The 24,129-nt window shown below is 44.1% G+C and overlaps 1 protein-coding gene across 1 annotated transcript in view; it reads right to left on the bottom strand.

The window, feature by feature from the left end:
- Nucleotides 1-1,729: 1,729 nt before the first annotated feature.
- Nucleotides 1,730-24,129, bottom strand: part of USP32 (ubiquitin specific peptidase 32) — a 230,454-nt gene continuing 208,054 nt past the window's right edge. Inside the window, exons 27-34 of the mRNA XM_062215840.1 lie at nucleotides 23,801-23,985; nucleotides 16,355-16,441; nucleotides 14,246-14,366; nucleotides 8,753-8,944; nucleotides 7,004-7,292; nucleotides 5,685-6,109; nucleotides 4,423-4,515; nucleotides 1,730-3,934 (exon numbers count right to left, since the gene is read on the bottom strand). Coding sequence (XP_062071824.1) covers nucleotides 3,761-3,934; nucleotides 4,423-4,515; nucleotides 5,685-6,109; nucleotides 7,004-7,292; nucleotides 8,753-8,944; nucleotides 14,246-14,366; nucleotides 16,355-16,441; nucleotides 23,801-23,985 — 1,566 coding nt within the window. The 3' untranslated portion in view covers nucleotides 1,730-3,760. The remainder of the gene's footprint in view (nucleotides 3,935-4,422; nucleotides 4,516-5,684; nucleotides 6,110-7,003; nucleotides 7,293-8,752; nucleotides 8,945-14,245; nucleotides 14,367-16,354; nucleotides 16,442-23,800; nucleotides 23,986-24,129) is intronic.

Here is a 24,129-nt window from a genome sequence, read left to right as displayed (position 1 = left end):
AGGACTTCCTAGATCCATTTGGCTTGTTCTTAAACAAGCTGCCACTGCTACTGATTCAACACATTTTATTACTTTATCTTTTAAAAAGGTTTATCTATTTGCAAGGCACAGTGATGATGGGTAGGGGAAGAGATTGATCTTCTATATGTTGGTTCACTTCCCAAATGATGGCAATAGCCATGTCTGGGCCAGGCTGACGTCAGGAACCAAGAATTCCATCTGGGTCTCCCACATGGGGTGGCAGGGGCCCAAGTATTTGGGGGCATCTTCTGCTGCCTTCCTAGGTACACAGCAGCTGGGACTTGAACTAGCATTCTGATATAGGATGCTGGCACTTTCAAGCAGCAACTTAACCTCTGTACCAAATGCACACCCAATACATTTCAAAATCGGAAAAAATTATTTCTAATTACTTGAGAGACAGAGAGAGCGAGAGCAAGAGTCACACAGAGAAATGTTCCTATCCACTGGTTCACTCCCCAGTTGCCCATGATAGGTGGGCCTAGGCTGGGCTGAAGCTGAGAACCCAGAATTCAATCCAGGTGGTGGCAGGAACCCAATCACTTGAGCTATCTCCTGTGGCCTCTGAGGATCTGCATTTGTCAGGAAACTGTGGTGTTAGGAGTGGGAGCTAAGTATTAACCCCAGGTGCTGCAATGTGGGATGTGGGACACCTTAACTGGTGGCTTAACTGCTAGGCTGAACACTCCCTCCTCCATGAACTTTCTGAAGGGCCACTGCATTCCAGTTTTTGGAGAACGAGCAGAGAGCTATTAAACTCTTTCAGTCTCAATACACACAGCGAGGGGCCAACAAAAAGCACTCTGCACCAGAGGATGGAATCTCAAGGAGGAAGAGTTTTGTGCTCACTGAGCACTCACCAAGCAACTGTGCCAGACATTTATAGGCTTCAATTATTTGTCCTAAGCCTGAGTATGACACATGCTAGTTTTAGGGGCAGATATTTGTTGCAGTGGTTAAGATGCTGCTCGGGACATCGGCATCCCCACATCAAAACGCCAGGTTTGAGCACCAGTTCCTCAACTTCTGACCAGCTTCCTGCGCACATATACAACACACCCTGAAAGGCAGCGGAGGATGGTGCAAGTCCGTGGGTCCTTGCTATCCATGGTTTCAGGCCCTCAGCTTTGCCCTGACAACCCTGGCTAACGCAGGTATTTGGGGAGTGAACTAGCAGATGGAAGATTTCTCTGTCTCTGTCTAATAAAATGAAAAAACATTTTTAAGTATTGTAATTTTATAGGTAACAAATACAGGCTCGCAGATCTCATGGAAGGGTGAGGGGACCTGACAATGAGAATCAGCTTCCGGTTTTATACCAGAGACATACCTAGTTTTCCAGTTGCTCCTAGAAACCTCAGGTCAGCTCAAGGCATTTTATAAATGAGATGTTTTCCTCTTCTTCACTTTATCTCATTATCTGTATGGAAACCACTATAAGACCTTCCCTCCTAATTCCCAGTTAACTACTAACTCTCCCCCCATTCCCCAACCCTTATAGGGCCTTTCTGATCATTTCTGAATGTGAGCTACATTTAAGTCCAATTCATCTGGTCGGTGCAGATACCTTATTTTGCCTTCAGCACAATTTCCGACCCTCAGAGATGAGAGTACCCACTCTACAGAATCAGACGTGCATTATTCAAGTAGGGGAATTAAAAACAGGATTGCAGAGAGAAAGCTAAAGAACTTGACTTTTTGTCTTTACTTGTATGAGGAAAAACAGCACAGAGAGGCATCCACAGTATTTAATTTGTTTGGATAATAGTTACAGATAAACAGGTACACTCCATATACAATTACCAATACATTTTTATACAGTTCATATTTCAGTACATCAACACTATTTTATTTACATTCTATGTATGTACATTAACATCTTTCTAAAGTCAGTGCACTGTCAACAAGTTTTATACAGTAATTTACAAGGTGACTGTAGTTAATAGTTAATTTAATAAACTTTATGCTAGTTCATGAATTAAAAAATTAATTACAACCAATATAACAAACAGATCAAACAACATTAGTAGATTGTGCTACCTGCTTAAATAAAACATCTGTAAGTAAATTATTTAAAATCTTTTTCACTTTTTCATGGGACTTGTTCAAGTAGGAATGGACAGATTTGATATACTGAAAAGTCCTCAAACTGTAAAGTATGCATTTTGTCTGACTTCATTAGATTATACCATTTAGGCCATACCTTCCTACTTGCAACTACGTTCTTCTTCTGAAAAGAGTTTCAATTTGGGCAGCAATTTTTAAGACACCTTTTCCAAACGCTCTGAGAAGAGATATTTACTGGCCTCATATATCAGAACACAAACACTTAACCACATCAGAACTTACTACCTACGAGGAAGGAAGAGTAATGTAATCTGACAATTAATGAGAGTCAACTTCCAGGGTCTAAAAGAATACACAAGAGACTGAGGGAAGAAAAGGCTAAACATTTCCTTTGAATACACACTAAAATACAACACAGGAAAAAAAAATGCTGCTCAAAATAAACATTTATACTTTTGTTCCAGTCTTGAATAATTGGAGGAAAAAATGAAGTAAGCAAAGAACATAACTCTTGATGACTAGTGTAAATTTAAAAAAAAAGCCAAATATAAAACAGAAAAAAAAAAAAGGACATGCAAACAAAACTAGAGGTTACTTCCTAAAACCCTCGATTTCATTTAAAAATATTTTTGCACTATTCAGATTCAGGTTTGGGATGTGTTGTGTTTTTGAATTTACTATGATGGGGAAAGTACCCCGGTGAAGTTAATTTATAGCCCTTAGAGCCATCAAATACGGACCAGTCCATTTGTACATATTCTCTCTCTTGTTAAAGTGCAACACAAAGAAACAGAGGAACAACAACAAAAAAAAAACCACTAATTGTGAAACACTAGCTAGCTTTAATGCTGCTCACCTTCCCAGAAGCTCTCTGTGCAACGTGCGCAAGTGAGGATGGTGCAAACCCTGGCAACCACCCTGGCACACTCAGCAGTGGGGGGAGGGCATCCATTTTTTGAGGACGCTTTGTCTTTCTACTGGGTCTCCCAACCAAGGCCCTGGGTAGAAGGCACATAGTTCTTAGGACATTCTTCAGACTGACCACTATATGCCTCTGCCACCAATGACTGGTTGTGTTTCCAACACAAAAACAAAAAAGCAAGCAAGAAAGAGTAGGGAAATGATCTAAAAAATAAATCAAAAACTCTGCATCCATGCCATAAGAATCATTTGCACACCTTCATGATCTTGCTTTCTCCCTCTTATCAATACAATGGAATAAAACTTCAGGAAAAAGGAGGTAGCATATCATGTCGTCCCCAGACAACACTACAATTTTTTGTTTTTTACTTTGACTCCAAGGAAATCTTTAGTATTTTGTTATGATTATTAGTAAACTCTATACTCACTACATGTTGTTCACATCTTGACAAGCACAATTTAATTCTTATTTGGTCCCAGGTGGCTGGTGCCAAACCCTTGTGTTTACAGGCTAATGGTGGGCTCTGCCTGAAAGTTCTCTAGTGGAGAGCTTGTATAAGACTTCAAAACAAAATTATTACTACTCTTAAAAGGTAACTGCTATTTTAATTAGGATTTTTATTTTGTGCTTCAGGGTCACAGGATAAAATAACTATATTTAGCTTGCCTTTCAGCAATGCTTTTGCCAAATGTCAGCTACCAGGAGTCACCTCCCTCACCACCAGCCTGTCTAGCAGCCAGAGTGGTGGCTCTACTGTAACACACAATACTTTTTGTAATCGGACTCAAAGTCTTCGTCCATGCTGCTCGTGTCTGCCATCTTTTTGCCATCGATCTTGGGCAGGAATTGTGCACAGTCTAGCCCCTGCTGCTCATAGAAAAGAATGTAGGCAGAATCGGTGTCAATTTCATCAGGGTGAAGTTCCTGAAGGGGCAAGAAAAGCCTTTAACAGAACAGCCATTGCTCTGCCGGTTCTTCCTCCTCGCCTGGGAGAGAAGACCAGCCCAATCCCCTCTCATAATTAAATGTGATTTCTTCCCATCAACTTAATATTTTTGCTGTCTCACAGTTGTCCCGAAAGTAAATCTCATTATTTTCAATGTTTGTTTTGGGGGAAATATTTTGATGACAGACAAGCCAAAAGAATGACCTAAAACCACATGCAATTCTACTAGTTCAAAAGATAAGCACATCCTCTCATTAACTGACAGCTTAAGCTCTTTCCTTGCTATTTGTGCTTTTATTCCTTATTCTCCATACCATATTGCTCCCTTACCAGTGCCAGCATCTATATACTGGTCTTAACAGAAAATCTATTTCTTATTCAGGACAAAGTCCGCTATTTCTACAAATGCCCCCAGATCTGATGACATTTTGTTTCCAACTTTCATGCAAACATTGAGATTATTTACCTTACAGCTGCTGTCATTGTAACAGTACCACTTGCAGTTTGGGTTTTTGGCGTAAGTGACATAATGGCCCCCACCCAGAATTCCTGAATGGCACTGCAAAGACAGAAGAGAGGGGAGGGCTGTGAGCAGTTGACAGAGCCATGGCCATGGCACAGCCATTGAGTCTAAGCAGAATATAGACTACTGGGGCCAGCACTGTGGTGTATCAGGTAAGACCGCCGCCGGCAGTGCTGGCATCCCATATGGGCAATGGTTCATGCCTGGCTGTTCCACTTCCAATCCAGCTCTTTGCTATGGCCTGGGAAAGGAGTAGAAGTTGGCCCAAGTCCTTGGGCCCCTGCACCTGCGTGGGAGACCCAGAAGAAGCTCCTGGCTCCTGGCTTCAGATTGGTACAGCTCCAGCTGTTGTGGCCAATTGGGGACTGAACCAGCAGATGGAAGACCTCTCTCTCTCTACCCCTCCTTCTTTCTCTGTGTAACTCTTTCAAATAAATAATAAATCTTTAAAAAAATGTATATATGAGCCTATTAAAAAAAAAAAAAGAATACAGACTACTTAGGTGGTTAAGAAAAACATGTTTTGGAACCATCTAATTTCTTTCCTAAAACAAAATAAACAAAAAGCAAAATTCAGCCAGGCACTGCGGCTCACTTGGCTAATCCTCTGCCTGTGGCGCCGGCACCCCGGATTCTAGTCCCGGTTGAGGCGCCGGATTCTGTCCCGGTTGCTCCTCTTCCAGTCCAGCTCTCTGCTGTGGCCCGGGAGTGCAGTGGAGGATGGCCCAAGTGCTTGGGAGACCAGGAGAAGCACCTGGCTCCTGGCTTCAGATCAGTGCAGTGTGCCGGCCGTAGCGGCCATTTGGGGGGTGAACCAACAGAAGGAAGACCTTTCTCTCTGTCTCTCTCTATCACTAACTCTGTCTGTCAAAAAAAAAAAAAAAAAAAAGCTAAATTCAAAAGTCCGAAGTTCCAAATCTTGTGTGGACAGAGAATCATTATGTAGCTATAGTTAGTTTTGAGTAAGCAACAGTTCCTTTGGAACACTTGTACTAATCACACAACTATCGCCTGCACCACTCTGTGAGCTCCTGGGATTCTATCTAGAAGGGCAAAATTTCTAGAGTAACTTTCTCTACCATCAAGCTTAGTGTCTTATAAACAAGCAGGTCCTGAAAAACATCTGTTGGTGAATGAATGAAAAAAAGTGACCAAGCCAGTGAAAAGTAAAGACCACTCTGAAAACCATACAACGAATCACTTACCGAGATGGCATACAGATTATAAATGGGCTTAATGCGGGGATCTTCTCTTTGGTCATCAAGGCTGTCTTCTTCCCTGTGATTTCCAAACTGACCATTGCTATAGCCATTGCCACACGCCTCATGCTCATAAAGGAATCCATTGGCCAAAGCTACCTCATGGTCCTGAGGGGTGACGAGCTCAGGCTGGCTGCCTCCCAGCATATGCATTCTGCTCAAGGCATCAGCCAGTTCACAGATCTGCCCAGACCCATTTTCTCTGCTGGCATCCAAGTTCTCTTTACTACTTGATAGTTTATTTTTGCTGCCAATCTGGGGTAGGCGGAGCCTCCCTTTGCTCCTCCCCAAAGTCCGTGGGCTGCTGTTAGGGCTACTGTTTTTGCTAGAAGGACAGCTAGTTCCACTCTTTCTTGATGAAGAAGGTGAACCTGTGAAAGGGAGAGAAGGTTCAAAAATCCAAATTGAGCAAGTCAAGCCAGCCACCAAACGCTAACCGTGAGGCCAAGTTCACTAATACACACATGGCCACTCTGTACTTCTCACTATGTAGCTAAAAAGTGACATTCCTATTCTCTGCAGTGCCAATCCCTGTGGACAGCAATGTTCTGAAATGTAAATACACTAGAGAGTCTTACAAAATAGGGAAAGGTGAGTTATGTCAGATTCAGTTCTAAACAATGTAATTTTTAGACTAAGGACTTGTACATATTCCTCTCCTTTGTAAAATTAAGATGACAAAAGACGGCTAGCTTTTATGAAGTGCTGCTGCTCAGCATGGCACTTGGATCTCTCTCTCTCACCTCCACCCTCACAGAAATTCTGGAAGGCAGTGGCTTTGCAACATTTTGGTCAGAGCCCTCGTGATCCCTTTTGTCACCTTTAAAACATTATCAAGGACCCCTAGGGCTTTGAAAAAGCATATATTCTCTAAGTATTTTTTCTAAAGATGGTTTTAATCTTCAGACCCTCTGGGAGGGTCTCAGGGACCCCTAGGGATGCCCAGCAGATTACATTTTTGAGAAGCTCTGCTGTAAGGAAACACAGATGCCAGCACGGTTCACGTCACCCATGGCTCAAGCATCACGTGAACGTGTCTGACTCCACACAGCAAATCCTCATGCTCTGTGAGCTGGGTGCGCTCTCTCCTCCACAGATGAGAACACAGAAAGAGAGAAGCTGTGTCTCTATAAGTCACGTAGCTCAAACAGATTCCAGAGAGACTCTTTCCACCCCACCAAGCCGCTGGTGGCTCCACAGCAGAAGACGGGGAAACAGGCAGCCTCCGGACGTCCCGAGAAAGCTGCGGCGGGTGGGCGTCTCACCTTTTGGGCTGCCGAGCACGTTGGCGCTGAGGGAGGACGGGCTCTTGCTGAGCAGCACCTCCTCTTCCCCAGCTGAGCTCTGGGCATCCACCCTCTTCACCTCTCCCGCCGGAACCCTGGACTCGCAGAGCTCATCCCCCTGGGGTGTGAGCAGCTTACGCTGGCACAGAGCAGGGTCTCTTGGTACCAGAAAAGCGCTAGGGTCGAAACTCTCACGAGGAAATTTAACAATTTTCTGTGATTTTATCCATCGACCATTTACAAACTGGAATCGTTTAAGGTGGATAATCTGGAGGAGAGAATGTAGAAAACATCTGCATCAACACAAACTTTACATCTAAGAAACAGGACTAACATGCATGAGTGTTCAACAACACAGCATATCACTGACTCCTCACTCTTCAAAGACTTCAAAAATATGGTTTCCACAAAAGCATTTACTTCATAATTTTAAAAATAATATACATTTCACAAACCATTATATATATATATATATATATATATATATATATATATACACATATACATTTTTTTCCACTTAATTTGTAAGGCAGAGAGACAAAGATGAACAGACAGATGGAGAGAGATCTTCCATCTGCCAGTTCACTCCCCAAAATGTCTGCAACAGCCAGGTCAAAGCTAGCAGCCTAGAACTCCACCTCAGTCTTCTGTGTCAGTAACAGGGACCCAAATACTTGAGCCAGCATCTGCCAGAAAGTTGCATCGGAAGTAGAGTAGCTGGGACTTTAAACCAGGCACTCTGTATGGGATGTGGGTGTCTCAAACGGCATCTTAACCACTCACTACACGTCGCGCCCATGACATGCTTTATGTGATGGTTGTAGGAATACATACAACTGTCAAACTTCATCAAACTGTATATTTAAAATCTACCATTGAGTTGCATGTTTATTATACTTTGACTAAATAAAAGTCTCCCTCCTTCCTACCTACCTTGTCCCCAAGCCTGTCCCTGCCCTCTTCTTCCCTTCCCCCAGTCCCCACCCCTGGAACTAGCTAACCAATGTTATTAACCTCCTGGGTATTCTTCCCTGGGAAAGTGTTCTGGCCTAAAGAAAGAAAAGCCTGCTAGTACGGAGTAAGCAGGAGGATGGAGACATGAGGAAGGACATACATAGCATCTGGTTAAGGTATACTTACAATCATGTTTGAAGGAGCTCCCACCTCTCAGGAAAAAGCTATTTTAGAAGACTCTCCTGACAAGCAACAGGAGACTCTCCTAATCTACGAAGGGACAACGTAGGAGTAAAGCAAGCCTAAAAGATGACCAAGCCCCAGTGCACTGGTGCGCCTGTATGTACAAGTGGCTCAGCAGCGTGCCACGGACACGGGAGCCGGCGAGAGGCCATGGGCAGCTCCTGGCTCTCATGCTCCTCTGTAGTCTACTAAGAGCTCGTCTAACGTGTCCTTGGCCCAGAGAACCAGCAGCGTTCTCAGCCTCCCCCGAAGTTCAAATTCTCCTCTGTGGCACTTCTCACATGGTGCTGAACTGCAGTTACGGTCTATGGGATTCCCCTTTCCTTTTAGGCTGCAAGCTCTTTTGGAACGGGAACTACCAAACATTTAGAGAACAGTTCACTTCTGTGCTCCACATAAATACCTCGCGTAGTTTTAAATACTGCTGTAGGAAGTTTCTCACTCTCAAAAAATTACCAAAACGCCTGTTCCCTCATGGCTTCTTTCTTTCACGAGAGATTTCTTCACCTCAAAGGTGGGGCTAAGACATACCAGGATAGGGGGAAGCCTCCAGAGATCCAGCTTCTTGGTTGCCAAGCAGTGGGTCTTGCACTTGGAGCAGTAGTACATCTCGTTCTCCCCCAGCTCCTCCTCGCTGGTGAAAGCACGGAGGCAGCTGTCCAGGTTGATGGGCTCAGCCTGCGCCTGCCGACTCTGCTCCACACTCTCGTGCTCATCGACGACCTGAAGGCGGAGGGAACAGGACGAACGTGAGCTGTGGAGAGCCTGGCCAGGCGCTATCCTCTCGCTCGCTCACTCCTACCCTACTCTACATGAGGAAAAAGAAACTCAAACCTGGAGTTTTAGAGTAAACACAGCAGCCACACAATTGTTCACAAAGACCACATCAGTAACACTGGATAATACTTCTATTACACGATGATAACTATTCTTGGAAAATTCCTGAATGTTTTAAGACGATAAAACAAACAACTAAGGAACTGCCTGTTTATTTCCTAACTGTGGAATCCTAAAGTGGTTTACAGGAGAACTGGTCCTCAAGCCAGTGGTGCTGAGAGGAAGCCATTGATTTTTCAGAAGGACAGGGCATTGTTGGTAAGCTGCAGGCTACACAGAAGCTGGGACAAAGAGCCTGCAGCACCAGCACCGGATCTGAATGAGGTAAGAAAGTGTGCAGAGATGTTCACTAGGAGAAGGCAACAGTCCCTATGGGAGGCAACTCATTTGCACTTCAATATGCGGGTCATCATCTGCCTTTGTACCTGATGTGGCAACGAAAGAGCAGGCTGAACAGAGCCGGTGTGGTGTAGCGAGTGTCCCTAACCACTGCAGTCTTGTTAGCTAGCACCCTCCGTCTGCAGAGCAAGGAGGAAGTCAGGATCAGAAAGGAAACAGCCGAGCAGGGCAGTGATACAGGGTGGTGAGGAACAGGGCGGACTGGGAGAAGAAAGGATCCAGAATGCAACACAAAAGGATGAGTTTTTCCTTTCCCCATTCCTGGCTGCCACTTGACAAGCAATTAGGAAGCATGACGCTGGGACACTGTGTTTGGGAAGGTGGGTGAATGCTACAGGAGACTTCAGAGGCTCTTTCTGTCCTATGGCAGAGCCAGGGCTACAAGACCAACAGTGACTGACTCTCTCTGACAGAGGTCAGACATCCGTTCATCCCCTCACGAGACGCTCTTCCCCTTCAGGGGTGAAATGCATTTCTTTGCCTCAGGCAGTTTCTCTTACAAAATCCATGATGGGAATTCCGGGATACTTAGGCTACAAATTGGCACAGCTCCAGGCACCCAGTTTAAAAAAAGTTTTCGGGTGAGACCTTTCTTTCTGCAGAAGAAAGCTGAGTCACAAAGCTGTCACAAGACCCAATAAACTATCAAGGTTGGGGCGGGTCACACAATTAAGGTTTTACCATTGCATCACCATCCAGTCTAAAGAAATCATTTAAAATGGGGAACTTACAGGAAAATTTGGTTTTTAGAAAAGGAAACCTTGCCTGACCTCGGGTCAATGACTTTTTTGGTGAGCCCAAGTTCTGTAGTAACAAGGTACTATTAACTGTCACGATCTTTTGAGCTGGTTACTCAAGGGAAAAATGGACATGCATCAAAAGGAAACACGCTCTACCAGGGCTGATGGAACGAGTGAGTAGGAAAAAAGGTGTGCCAAGCTCAGTGGTGTTGCTTTTCTCACAGCCAGTTAAATATTACCTCTATTATCTCTGCTAGGTACGCTTTATGGCCAACCACAAATTAGGGTAAGCTAGTCAAGAATGTTGATTTTTATTGACTATAATTTCTGTGGAACACAGGCTATACAGCTAGATGGAGACAGGAGGAAGGCACACTGAAAAAAAAAAAAAAAACAAAACAAAAAAAACAAACCAAACTTGTGGACTGACAATAATTTATATTTACCGGTAAAATTTCCCTAAACAATAAAGATTTGCTTTACTTCCTGGGACCCATGCTGTGATCCTTTGCCATTGCTCTAAATTATTTATAGACAGTTTTTCATTTTTCTTCTAAATGGCTTTAAAGTTCATCCTTAACACAAAACATAAGGGATGGATTAACAGCTTTCATACATTGTGAGGCTATTTTTAACAGAGAGAGAGAAAGCTAAGATGTTATCTAGCTTCACTTGCTGTTGAGGAACGTGATGTCCAAATGGGGAGGGGGGATATACCAAGAATGAGAGTAAAGGTGCAGCAGGTTCAGCTACCACCTGTGATGCTATCACCCCACATGAGTGATGGCTTGAGTCCAAGTTGCTCTGCTTCCTATCCAGTTCCCTGTTTATGTTGAGTGGGAAGGCTGTAGATAAAGGCCCAAGCACGTGGGCCTTAGCCACCCATGTGGGAGACCTGGATGGCTTCAATCTGGCTGAGCCCTGGCCATTGAGACCATTTGGAGAATAAACCAGTGGATGGAAGACCTCTCTCCTCTTCTCTTGTTACTTCACTCTACCTTTCAAATAAAAGTTTTTAAAAAAGATTTATTTATTTGAAAATCAGAGATACAGAGAAAGAGAGAGAGGGAGGGAGGGAGAAGGGGAGGGGGGAGGGGGGAGGGGGAGAGGGAGGGGGAGGGGGAGAGGGAGAGGGAGGGGGAGGGGGAGAGGGAGAGGGAGAGGGAGGGGGAGAGGGAGAGGGAGAGGGAGGGGGAGAGGGAGGGGGAGAGGGAGAGGGAGAGGGAGAGGGAGAGATAATATCTTCCATCTGTGGTTCATTCCCCAGATGGTTGCAATGGCCAGGGCTGAGCCAGGTTGAAGCCAGGAGCCAGGAGATTCTTCCAGGTCTCTCACAGGGTAGCAGGAGCCCAAGCACTTGGACCATCTTCCATTGCTTTTCCCAGGCCATTAGCAGTGAGCTGGATTGGAAATGGAGTAGCCAGGACACAAACCAGCACCCATGTGGGATGCCTGCATTGCAGGCAGTGGCTTTACCCACTTATGCCATGTTGCTGGCCCTAAGTAAAGTAATCTTAAAAAATTTTTTAGTATCTTACAATAAATATCAGTAAAAACTGATAATCATAATTTTCAGTGACTGCATAATGTTTCATCGTATAAGCATACCATGCTTTATTTAACCACTCCTTTATAAAATGTGACAAGCATAGGTTGTTTCTAATATTTTTATAATCATGTCAGTTTTGACACGGGGTACCTCCTTTGTCTACGTGACTCCCCAAGCACACGTAGAAACCGCACGTAGGAAGAGCCCGGATTAGTCATGCGTCCTCACTCCCCAGCAAGGCATGGCACCCTCAGTGCACCAGTATAACTGGAAGTGGTGCAAGACTTAACACATCACAAGGGCTCCTCTTCCTAGAACTGGAATGTTTTCTGAACTTTAAAACTACAAATTAGGCTTGTTAAAAAGAGAAAGAGATTTACACAGTCAAATAATTTTTCATCTTTACAGGAATATCTTGTCAGAATAATGTCCTGGAGCATACAAGGCTAAGCCTCTGCCTGAGGTGCCGGCATCCCATATGAGCACCAGTTCCTGTCCTGATTATCTCTCTTCTGATCCAGTTCTCTGCTTATGGTCTGGGAAAGCAGCGGAAGATGGTCCTAGTGCTTGGACCCCTGAATCCACGTGGGAGACCCAGAAGCTCTTGGCTCTGGGTTGGCCCAGCTCTGGCTGTTGTGGCCATAAGGGGAGTGAACCAGTGGATGGAGATCTTTCTCTGTCTGTAACTCTGCCTCTCAAATAAATAAACAAATCTTAAAAATATATATAATAATGTCCTGTCAGATTCTGTGCTGGCAAAGACGTGGGTGTCTTTGTTCAGACTTCCCCTTCAAAGGAAGCATGGCTGACCTTACCGCATTACTTTGCTACAGTGAGCATGATTACAACATCAACTTCTCAGCTTTCTTTAGGTTCAGCTCAAAGATCTTTCATTTGGCAAAAACGTATAAGTTATATTCATCCTTAGCTAGAAAGGGCTAAGGAGCCTCAGGGTGTGTGAATATTTAGGGAACCAAACAGGGAGTGAAATCGAGAACTGGTAGTTTTCCTACTCATAAATAGCATAAAAACAAAAGTCAATTACCATTACTAACTTATCTACAAGGAATGCTGAAGAAATAAGGAAATTTCCAACAATCAAGAGCCACATAAATGCAAAAATCATTACAATTCCTCCCGCGACTTAGGCACTCCTCTGATGCTGCTGCTTTGACTTCGCCAACAGAGCTTTACTGTCACCACCCTTCACACAATACTTAGTTGACTAAGAACTACCCAAGGAAAACATTTTTAGGTAGGGATTTAGTATTTCTGAAGTTGTATCGTCAAAATTTAAAAACTGCTGTGGCCAGAGGGTGTCAGGCAAGGAACCAAGTGTAAACAACACCCATAAAAAATGGACTCTTAAATATCCAGTCTTGAAGTGTTTTAATTCTTTCTGTAATTTTTCTGATCGCTATGTTCACTATAGGTAGCAGCTACAGCCCGAGGATGCATGTGGGTTAACTGTATTTAATAAACATGCCAGCTTTGATAACACTTAAAAGTGTGCAGAGGGAAGTTTATTGGTAGGTCATGGCCAGAGAATATAATTTCTTGATTGCAATCAGGTTTATTTCAATATTTACTTAATATTAGTATTTTTAATTTATTTCCACATATTTTTAGAGATTTATTTCTTTGAAAGGAAGAGAGAGAGAGAGAGAGAGAGAGAGATATCAATCGATCTCCTATTGCTGGGTCACCCCTCAAATGCCCATTATAGTTGTAGTTGAGCCAAGCTAAAGCCAGGAACCAGGAGCTCCATCCAGGTCTCCCATGTGAGAGGCAAGAACCCAAGCATTTAGGCTGCCATCTACTGCCTTCTCACACACATCAGCAGGAAGCTGGATTAGAAGTAGAGGAGCTGAGACTCAAACAATCACTCTGATATAAGATGGTGGTGTCACAAGCAGTGGCCCAACCCTCTGTGCCACAATGCCTGCCCCCAATATTAGTAATTTTTTTTAAATGTAATGCTCCAGTACAATTAATTCTAGAAAACGTAAGACAGTAAAACCTAAGCTATCATGTCAATAAATCAAGTGCCATAGAGAATGCCACTAAATGTTTTTCTGGTTATACTTAAGATGTCTAAAACAGTATAATTAAACTGGGGGAAATTTCCCATAGAAGCCAGCATTTTTTAAAAAGACTTATTTATTTATTTATTTGAAATTCAGAGTTACAGACAGAAAGAGAGATCTTCCATTGCTAGTTCACTCCCCAGATGCCTGCAATGGCTGGGGCTGAGCCAGGTGGAAGCCAGGAGCCTATAGCTTCACCTGGGTCTGCCATGTGGGTGAAGGGGCCTAAGCACTTGGGCCCTCTTCCACTGCTTTCTCAGGCCATTAACAGGGAGCTGGATTGGAAGTCAAGCAACTAGGATATGAACCAGCAGCCATATGGGATGCTGGCACTGCAGGAGGCAACATTACCTGCTTTGCCACAATGCCAGCCCCACGAATCCACCACTTTAGGGTGACCCTGGCTACTTACTCTTTCCTGTGAGGTTTGATAGCGAAGGTGAAGGGCTGTGGGATCCCAGTCCACGGCAATATAGGCATTTCCAATGAAAGCTCTATCTTCCCCACAATCAATTTTACAGCCTCTGCAAAATCTAAAAGCAGGGGAAAGATCCATAGAAGAAATAATCATAAAGGAATTTAAATTTTTGTAATCAGAAATACTCTCCTTTTCTACTTTTCTACTTTCTTCTTGGGCTTCTAAATTGAGATTCTGATAAATGTAAAGCATATTTATTAATAATAGCATGCTTATCACTTATTAAGTATTTGGCTTCACAAAGCACTTGATAAACCTTTGTTAATGCACAGGATGATGTGAATTTAATGGCAAATAAATGACATGGAACTGGCTGTGTGAGACAATGTAGCTCTTACGAAATTCTAAATTCAGTTATTTTATGCTCTGAGGGAAGACAATATACCCGGGACAACAAGGCCTATCTCCTCGTTTGTACAGTGGCACATGAAAATGCGATAGGCCTTCAAAAAGTTCGTGGAAAATGCATATTATGAAAAAAAAGAATGAATTTCAAAAATTTTTGCACCATAATAAACTTACCTTTTTATTAAGCTTTCCACGGGGAAAATTTTTTTAAAAATTTATTTGAAAGGCAGAGAGACAGAGACATTTCATCCTTTGGCTCTCTTCCTCAATGACTGCAACAGCCAGAAATGGGCCAGACTGAAGCTAGGAGCCTGGAACTCAAGCTGGGTCTCCCATGTGAGTGGTAGGAACCCAGATACTTGAGCCATTGCCTGCTGTCTCCCAGAGTGCACACCAGTAAGGGAATTGGAATCAGGAGTAGAGTGGAGACTCAAACCCAGGAACTTTGGTATGAGATCTGAGCATCTCGTGTACCTGAGAACAAGGCCAGGTTCCCCACAAACTTTCTGAAGCATCCTTGTATATGTATATAAAAATGTATGGCATTACAAGGAGCGGACATGACAAAGTCATGATTCCAATGCTTGTTTGACACTCATTTGCTAATCTATTACAGTTCTCTAAATGTTCACTTCAGTCTTGCCAGGTGCCTTCCTTTTTATTTGTTTATTTATTTATTTATTTATTTTGACAGGCAGAGTGGACAGTGAGAGAGAGAGTCAGAGAGAAAGGTCTTCCTTGTGCCGTTGGTTCACCCTCCAATGGCCGCTGCGCTGCGACCGGCGCACCGCGCTGATCCGAAGCCAGGAGCCAGGTGCTTCTCCTGGTCTCCCATGGGGTGCGGGGCCATTCTCCTCTGCACTCCCGGGCCACAGCAGAGAGCTGGCCTGGAAGAGGGGCAGCTGGGACAGAATCCGGCGCCCCGACCGGGACTAGAAGTGGAGGATTAGCCTATTGAGCCTCGGCGCCGGCCCCTTCCTTGCTTTAACAGCAATGACTGATGGATCTGTGTAACTCTTCTAAAAACCAAAACCAGACTTCTATTTTTTTGTTTGTTTGTTTGTTTGTTTGACAGGCAGAGTGGATAGTGAGAGAGACAGAGAGAAAGGTCTTCCTTTTTGCCGTTGGTTCACCCTCCAATGGCCGCTGCGGCCGGCGCATCTCGCCGATCCGAAGCCAGGAGCCAGGTGCTTCTCCCGGTCTCCCATGCGGGTGCAGGGCCCAAGGACTTGGGCCATCCTCCACTGCCTTCCTGGGCCATAGCAGAGAGCTGGCCTGGAAGAGGGGCAACCAGGAAAGAATCCGGCGCCCCAAATTGGACTAGAACCCGGTGTGCCGGCGCCGCAAGGCAGAGGATTAGCCTGTTAAGCCACGGCGCCAGCCCCAGACTTCTATTAAGGCCTAGTAAATAGACTATGTTCTACCAGACTCAGAACTGCCAAACTGATTTATATTTAAGGAGTAGAAGATCCAGAATAATAAAGATTGAAAATAAACTATGAAGTTGGTATGAACTGTGGAGTTCATACAACTGGCAAGTCTCAAAAGTAAAACTCAGCAATCAACCTCACAAGAGTCTCATTATTTGCTATTACTTCTCATAACTAGGAATATCTTTGAAAAACGGTGTAATATCTAACTCTGCATGGCTCTGCAATTCTACCAAAATGTTTCTTTTGCCAAAGCTCACTTTACCTGTACCATGGGCACCAAGCACAGGAGTTTCCATCTTTCTGTACAACTCGTAGAGTGAACGGGTATTGATAGCCCATGCTGTCATCACTGAAACAGAGCAGAACACAAACCAAAAAGTGTCAGAAGCATTTCTGGTTTGGGGTTCAACTCACTTTCATCTTCCTTTGAAGAATCCCAGGAAAGGGCAACCACCATAGCAGTATGTGAATGCTCACAGCACAGTGTTATTTATCCTAATCCCGCAGCTGCAGCCTTGAGTCAGCCCCATTCTGGACTCCCAAGCTATAACTGGATTGCCAGATGTCTCTAAAAGAGTCCGTGTGGTTCACGAACATGTTCAAAGATAAGCTAATCATGAAGCCAAGCGACAATTATCTTCGAGCCATAATTTTATCAGAGGACTTAATTCACATTAGATTGAAATAATTAGACATTTTCATGCCAAGAACATTGACACATCACAGAAAGTTGACTATTTAGGCGCTTCCTTTAATCAGAACTCCTGATGTAATAACACATGCTAGGTACCCACCTTTTCCCTGCCTTATCTACTCAGACAGAAGTGACTTATTAAGCTCAGAGAAACCTTTTTTTTTTGACAGGCAGAGTCAGATAGTAAGAGAGAGAGAGACAGAGAGAAAGGTCTTACTTTCATTGGTTCACCCCTCAAATGGCCACTACGGCCGGCATGCTGTGCCTATCCAAAGCCAGGAGCCAGATGCTTCCTCCTGGTCTCCCATGTGGGTGCAGGGCCCAAGCACTTGGGCCATCCTCCACTGCCTTCCCAGGCCACAGCAGAGAGCTGGACTGGAAGAGGAGCAACCGGGACAGAATCTGGCGCCCCAACCGGGACTAGAACTCGGGGTGTGGGCGCCACAGGCGGAGGATTAGCCAAGTGAGCCACGGCGCCAGCCAAGCACAGAGAAACTTTTTTAAATAATATATTTATTTATTTGAAAGTCAGTTGCAAAGAGAGAGAGAGAGATAGGCCTCCCATCTACTGGTTCATTCCTGAAATGGCTACAATGGCTGGGGCTCAACACTGGCTCCACAGTGTTTCAAAAACCATCACCACCACCTACATCTGAAAGTTGTTCATTTTCCCAAACAGAAGCGTTTACCCATTAAGCAGCTGTAAACTCTCTCCCTTAAACCCAGACCCTGATCTCTAATCTATTTTCTGCCCTTATGAATTTGCCTATTCTAGATACCTTATAAATGAAATCATACAATATTTATCATTTGTGTCTGGCTTATTTCACTTAGCATAGTACTTTTAATTAAAAATTTTAAAGGATTGATTTTATGTATTTGAAAGGTAGAGTTACAGGGAGGAAGGAACAGAGACAGAAAAAATCTTCCATCCCCTGATTTACTACCCAAATAGCAATAAGAGCCATGGCTGGGCTAGGACAAAGCCAGGAGCCAGGAACTCCCTCCAGGTCTACCATGTGGGTGTCAGGGGACCAAGCACTCAGGAAGTTTTCCACTGCCTTCCCAGGTAATTTAGCAGGGAACTGGCCTGGAAGTGGAATAGCTGGGACTAGAACTGGCCTTGAGGGTGGTGACTTAACCTGCTACGCCACAATGCTGGCCCAGAGCATAGTATTTTTAAAGTTCATTTATGTTGTAATGTGTATCAGAATTACATTTATTCATTTTTATAGTTAAATAATATCCCATTGCATGTATATACCACATTTTGTCCATTGTTTGTTGAATGACATTTGGTTTGCTGCTCTGACGCATTAGATTCTTTTGATGGGAATCAGATGCAATTTATCATTTCACCCATGAGTATCTCATCTGTACTTCCAATGCAGGCTGGACAATCTTTCTTTAACCCAACCCAATATCCATGCCTTCATCCACACCATGTCACTAAAACAGCTTTCAGAAAGGTCACCAAAAACCACTTTATCAAATCCAGAGGGCAATTTCTACTCTTTTTTTTTCTTGATTTTTAAAAGATTTATTTACTTGATGGGGGCTGGCGCTGCGGTGCAGTGGGTTAAGCCACGGCTTGCAGCACCAACATCGCATATGGGCACAGGTTTGAGTACTGGCTACTCCATTTCTGATCCAGCGCCCTGCTAATGCACCTGGAAAAGCAGTGGGAGATGGTTCAAGTCCTTGGGCTCCTGAACCAACATGGGAGACCCGTGAAGAAGCTCTTGGCTCTTGGCTTCGACTGGAGTCCAGCCCTGGTTGCTGTGGCCACTTTGGGAGTAAACCAGCGTATAGAAGCTCTCAGTCTCTCCTCTCTGTCACTCTGCCTTTCACATAAATTTAAAAAAAAAAAAAAAAAAGAATTATTTGACAGGCAGAGTGGACAGTGAGAGAGAGACAGACAGAGAGAAAGGTCTTCCTTTGCCGTTGGTTCACCCTCCAATGGCCGCCGCAGCCGGCGACCACACTGATCCAAAGGCAGGAGCCAGGTGTTTCTCCTGGTCTCCCGTGGGGTGCAGGGCCCAAGCACTTGGGCCATCCTTCTCTGCACTCCCGGACCACAGCAGAGAGCTAGCCTGGAAGAGGGGCAACTGGGACAGAATCTGGCGCCCCGACCGGGACTAGAACCCGGTGTGCCAGCACCGCTAAGCGGAGGATTAGCCTACTGAGCCGCGGCACCGGCCATAAATAAATCTTAAACAAAAAAAGGGACACATTTATTTGAAAGGCAGAGTGACAGAGAAAGACAGAAATCTGCTGGTTCACTTCCCAAATGGTTGCGATGGTCAGGGGCTGGGACAGGTTGAAGCCAGGAGGCAAAATCCATCCTGGTCTCCCACATAGGTGGCAGGGACCTAAGCAACTGGGCCCTTCTCTGCTGCCTTGCTAGGCACATTAGCAGGTAGATGGACTGGAAGCAGAGTGGCCAAGATGTGAATCAGTTTGCAGGTAAGAGATGCAGGTTTTACAAATGGTGGCTTAACCTGCTCACCACAATACCTGCTCCACTTGCTCTTTTTAATTCCAAATGCTGGAATGCATCAGGAATTACATCTTAGCATCTTGGGGTCAGAGTTGTAGCACATTGGCTAAGCTGCTACCTGTGATGTTGGCATCTTATGTCAGTGCTGGTTCATGTTCTGGCTGCTCCACTTTTATTGCATCTTCCTGATAATGTGCCTGGGAGAGCAGCAGCAGAAGGCCCAAGTACTTTGGTCCCTATGATCCCATGGGAGACCTGGATGAAGCGCCTGGCTCCTGGCTTCTGCATGGCCCAACCAGGGCCACTGTTGTCACCTGGGGAAAGAACCAGTGGACAGAAGACATCCTTTTCCCTCTTTGTAACTCTTTCAAATAATAAAAGAAATAAATCTTGGTCGGCACTGTGGCTCACTAGGCTAATCCTCTGCCTGTGGCGCCGGCATCCCTGGTTCTAGTCCTGGTCAGGGCGCCGGATTCTGTCCCAGTTGCTCCTCTTCCAGTCCAGCTATCTGCTGTGGCCCGGAAAGGCAGTGGAGGATGGCCCAAGTGCTTGGGCCCTGTACCCGCATGGGAGACCAGGAGGAAGCATCTGGCTCCTGGCTTCAGAATGGCGCGGCGCCGGCCGTGGTGGCCATTTTGGGGGTGAACCAACGGAAGGAAGACCTTTCTTTCTCTCTCTTTCACTAAAAATTAAAAAATTAAAAAATAATCTTAAAAGAAGAATCTTCGCATATTTTCTTTCTTTTTTAAAAAATATTTTGAGATTACTTATTTATTTATTAGATTTATTTTACTTATTTGAAAGGCAGAGTTACAGAGAAGTCTTCCATCCACTGGTTCACTCCCCAAATGCCCACAATAGCTGGAGCTGAGCTGATCTGAAGTTAGGAGCCAGAAGCTTCTTTTCTCATGTGGATGCCTAGGCCATTCTCCAGTACTTTCCTAGACGTGTCAGCAGGGAGCTGGATTGGAAGTAGAGCAGCTAGGACTAGGATGGGCGCTAATACAGGATACCAGTGCTGCAGGCCTGGGCTTTAACCCACTTTGCCGTGGCACCAGTTCCTCTTGGCATATTTTTTATCTGATTTTATTATCTGGTGTTAAGGTTTTTTTTTTTTCCTCTTAAGATTTATTATTTTATTATTTGAAAGTCAGAGCTACAGAGTAAGAGGAAGAGACAGAGACAGAGATTCCATCTGCTGGTTCACTCTCCAGATGGCTACATTTCAGGTCTCTCATGTGTATGGCAGGGGCCCAAACACTTGGTCCATCTTCCACTGCTCTTCCTAGGCCATTGGCAGGGAGCTAGATTCTAAGTGGAACAGTCGGGACTTGAAAGGGTGCCCATATGGGATGCTGGCAGCTTAAGTAGCTGGTTTATCCATTATACCACACCACCAGCCCCAGTGTTAAGGTTTTAAATACCAATTCTTTGTTGATGACATCCACATTTATAGCTCTAAGAAAGGACATTCAAAAGAACTGGAAAAGGGGGAGAAGGAAAGGAAATATAATTTTATTCTTAGAATTTATCTACAAACTACATTGAATATGTTAAAAAACTAATTAAAAATTAAAATAAAAATTAAGGGGGCTGACACCATGGCGCACTAGGTTAGTCCTCTGCCTGCGGCGCCAGCATCCCATATGGGTGCCAGGTTCTAGTCCCAGTTGCTCCTCTTCCAGTCCAGCTCTCTGCTGTGGCCTGGGAAGGCAGTGGAGGATGGCCCAAGTGCTTGGGCCCCTGCACCCGCATGGGAGACCAGGAAGAAGCACCTGGTTCCTGGCTTCGGATCAGTGTAGCTCCGGCCATTGCTGCCATTTGGGGAGTGAACCAACAGAAGGAAGACCTTTCTCTCTGTCTCTCTCTCACTGTTTATCTGTCAAATAAATAAAAATCTTTTAAAAAATAAATAAAATAAAAATTTAAAAAACCTAGAAAAACCTTAATATAAAAACATATATCTTGGGGGCCAGTGCTGTGGTATAGCGAGTAAAGCCACCACCTGCAGTGCCAGCGTCCCCTATCGGTGCCAGTTCAAGTCCTATCTGCTCCACTTCCGATCCAACTCTCTGCTATGGCCTGGGAAAGCAGTAGAGATGGCCCAAGTCCTTGGGCCCCCTGACCCACGTGGGAGACCTGGAAGAAGCTCCTGGCTCCTGGCTTCAGACAGGCGCAGCTCTGGCCATTGGAGCCAATTGGGGAGTCAACCAGTGGATGGAAGACCTCTCTGTCTCTCTCTCTCTCTGTTTCTCTCTCCTCCTCCTCTCTCTCTGTGTAACTCTGACTTTCAAATAAATAAATAAATCTTAAAAAAACCCAAAAAACAAAAAAATCATATCTTGAATATCATTCACTATCTTGGAATTTAACTTGGATGGTCTCTTCCTGCCAGAACTACCCCCTCCTTGTTTTCTTCTTTGTATTAATTGGCATCAACAGTCACAAACAATGGCTAGATTCTACTCTCCCTCATACTTTATATTCAATTCTTTTTTTTTTTTTTCTTTTTGTGACTGGTTTATTTCACTAAGTATAATGGTTTCCAGTTGCATCCATTTTCTTGCAAATGACATGATTTCATTTTTACAGCTGTGTAGTATTCCATAGTGTGTTCTAGTGTTCAGCTGATGGACATCTGGGTTGATTCCATATCTTAGCTTTTGCAAATTGAGCTGAGATGAACATGGAGGTACAGATCATTCTTTCATATGCTGATTTCATTTACCTTGGATAGTTTCCTAGGAGTGAGATGGCTGGGTCATATGTAGGTCTATATTCAGTTTCTTTTTTTTTTTTTAATTTTATTTTTAACTTTTATTTAATGAATATAAATTTCCAGTTTTATATTCAATTCATTGGTAAGCCCAGGAAAGTCCTCTTTAGATTTTCACTTCAAATTTAATCTCACTCAACTGTCATTTTTGCTAAATACAATACTCATCAACTAAATTGCTTATCTATTATTTGCAATTTTCCTTCAATATTTATTTACATTAAGCTCTATCCTAATTATCAAAAGACCCCATATCAAAGATAACTTGTTTGACTCAGTTGCCACAGAAGTAGAACTCTGATTTGCAATATGAAAACAAGAAAATGAAATCCAATTCAACTGGGATACAAATAAGGTATCACGATCCCAAAGATTATTCAAAGTTCAACAGAATACCATTAGGAGGAATAGAAAGAAAACAAAATGTTTATCTTTGCCTAGTTAAATGACATAGTATGGAAATAATTCAACTGAATCATTTGTTATGACATGAGATATCTTTAGAGTTCATGTATGATGAAACAGATCATGGAAAAATTAAATGAAGAATTTATTTTGTGCAACAAAATCTGAAGTCTATGTGTTTTCCATGAGCTTTTTTAAAAAAAGATTTTATTTTATTTATTTGAGAGGTAGAGTTACAGACAGAGAGAGGAAGAAACAGAGACAAAGGTCTTCCATCAGCTGGTTCACTCCCCAAATGGCCACAACAGCCAGAGCTGGGCCGATCCAAAGCCAGGAGCTAGAGCTTCTTCCGGGTCTCCCACACGGGTGCAGGGACCCAAACACTTTGGCCATCTTCCACTGTTTTCCCAGGTCATAGCAGAGAGCTGGGTTGGAAGAGGGGCAGCTGGGACACTAACTGGTACTGCAGGCGAAGGTGTAGCCTACTATGCCACAGGGCTGGCCCCATGAACTTTTTTAAAAGCCGTCATATAACAATCATTTTTTTTTTTTTTTTTGACAGGCAGAGTGGACAGTGAGAGAGAGAGACAGAGAGAAAGGTCTTCCTTTTGCCGTTGGTTCACCCTCCAATGGCCGCCGCGGTAGGCGCGCTGCGGCCGGCGCACCGCGCTGATCCGATGGCAGGAGCCAGGTGCTTCTCCTGGTCTCCCATGGGGTGCAGGGCCCAAGCACTTGGGCCATCCTCCACTGCCTTCCCAGGCCATAGCAGAGAGCTGGCCTGGAAGAGGGGCAACCGGGACAGGATCGGTGCCCCAACCGGGACTAGAACCCGGTGTGCCGGCGCCGCAAGGTGGAGGATTAGCCTAGTGAGCCGCGGCGCCGGCCATAACAATCATTTTTAAAACTTTCTCATCCCCAAATAAATTTGTCTTTTAATTCCATTTTCTATGAGCTCTCTGAAGTACCTTGTATATGTACACTGTTACTCCCATTCTCAATCTCAGAAGATTAAGATGACACAAATTTCCTGATGAATTCACTCTCTACTTTTACAATAACGGAAGACAAGAATATTACCTAAAGCACTGGCAGGAGGGATTTAGGCAAGAGGTTAGTAAAGGGTTCTGGACACCAGGATGTCTAGGAGAGGAAAGAAATCTTTCCCTCCATACTCATAGTATCAAATCAAATGGCTGTATTATATGCTTTCTGAATGGTTCTTCCCAGAGTCATTAACTTAACGTGGAATGAGTTCTAGCGATCACACAGAATTCACACAAATCATTCTTTGAGAGTTTGAGAACTGCAAGTCTAGGTGATGCCCTGAACTCACCAATCCTGAGCATGGTTACTAGCTTCCTGAGGTGGGAGTGGGCTGGCTAATCGAGACACTTGAATCCAAACTGCATCATAGAGGTCTTTCTTCCGGGTATGCACAGTACATGGCACAATCAGTGGCATTCCAAAAAGGCTGGGGCGATTCTTCTGAGATGACAGGAAATAGAGTTCTGTCCTCATCTATGTGTAAAACAAGAGGAGAGAGAGATGAGAGGAGAGATTTCTGATTCCTCCCTTCAGTTTTTCTAAGACGGCCAATAACAGGCATTGCTACCATTTTCAAATTAGTTAGTATCACACTCATCTCTTTATTTATAGAACCAT

This window comes from Lepus europaeus, chromosome 18, assembly GCF_033115175.1.
Source record: "Lepus europaeus isolate LE1 chromosome 18, mLepTim1.pri, whole genome shotgun sequence".
NCBI lineage: Eukaryota > Metazoa > Chordata > Mammalia > Lagomorpha > Leporidae > Lepus > Lepus europaeus.
The sequence above is the reverse complement of the archived record's forward strand: the minus strand, read 5'-3'. Positions and strand labels throughout refer to the sequence as shown.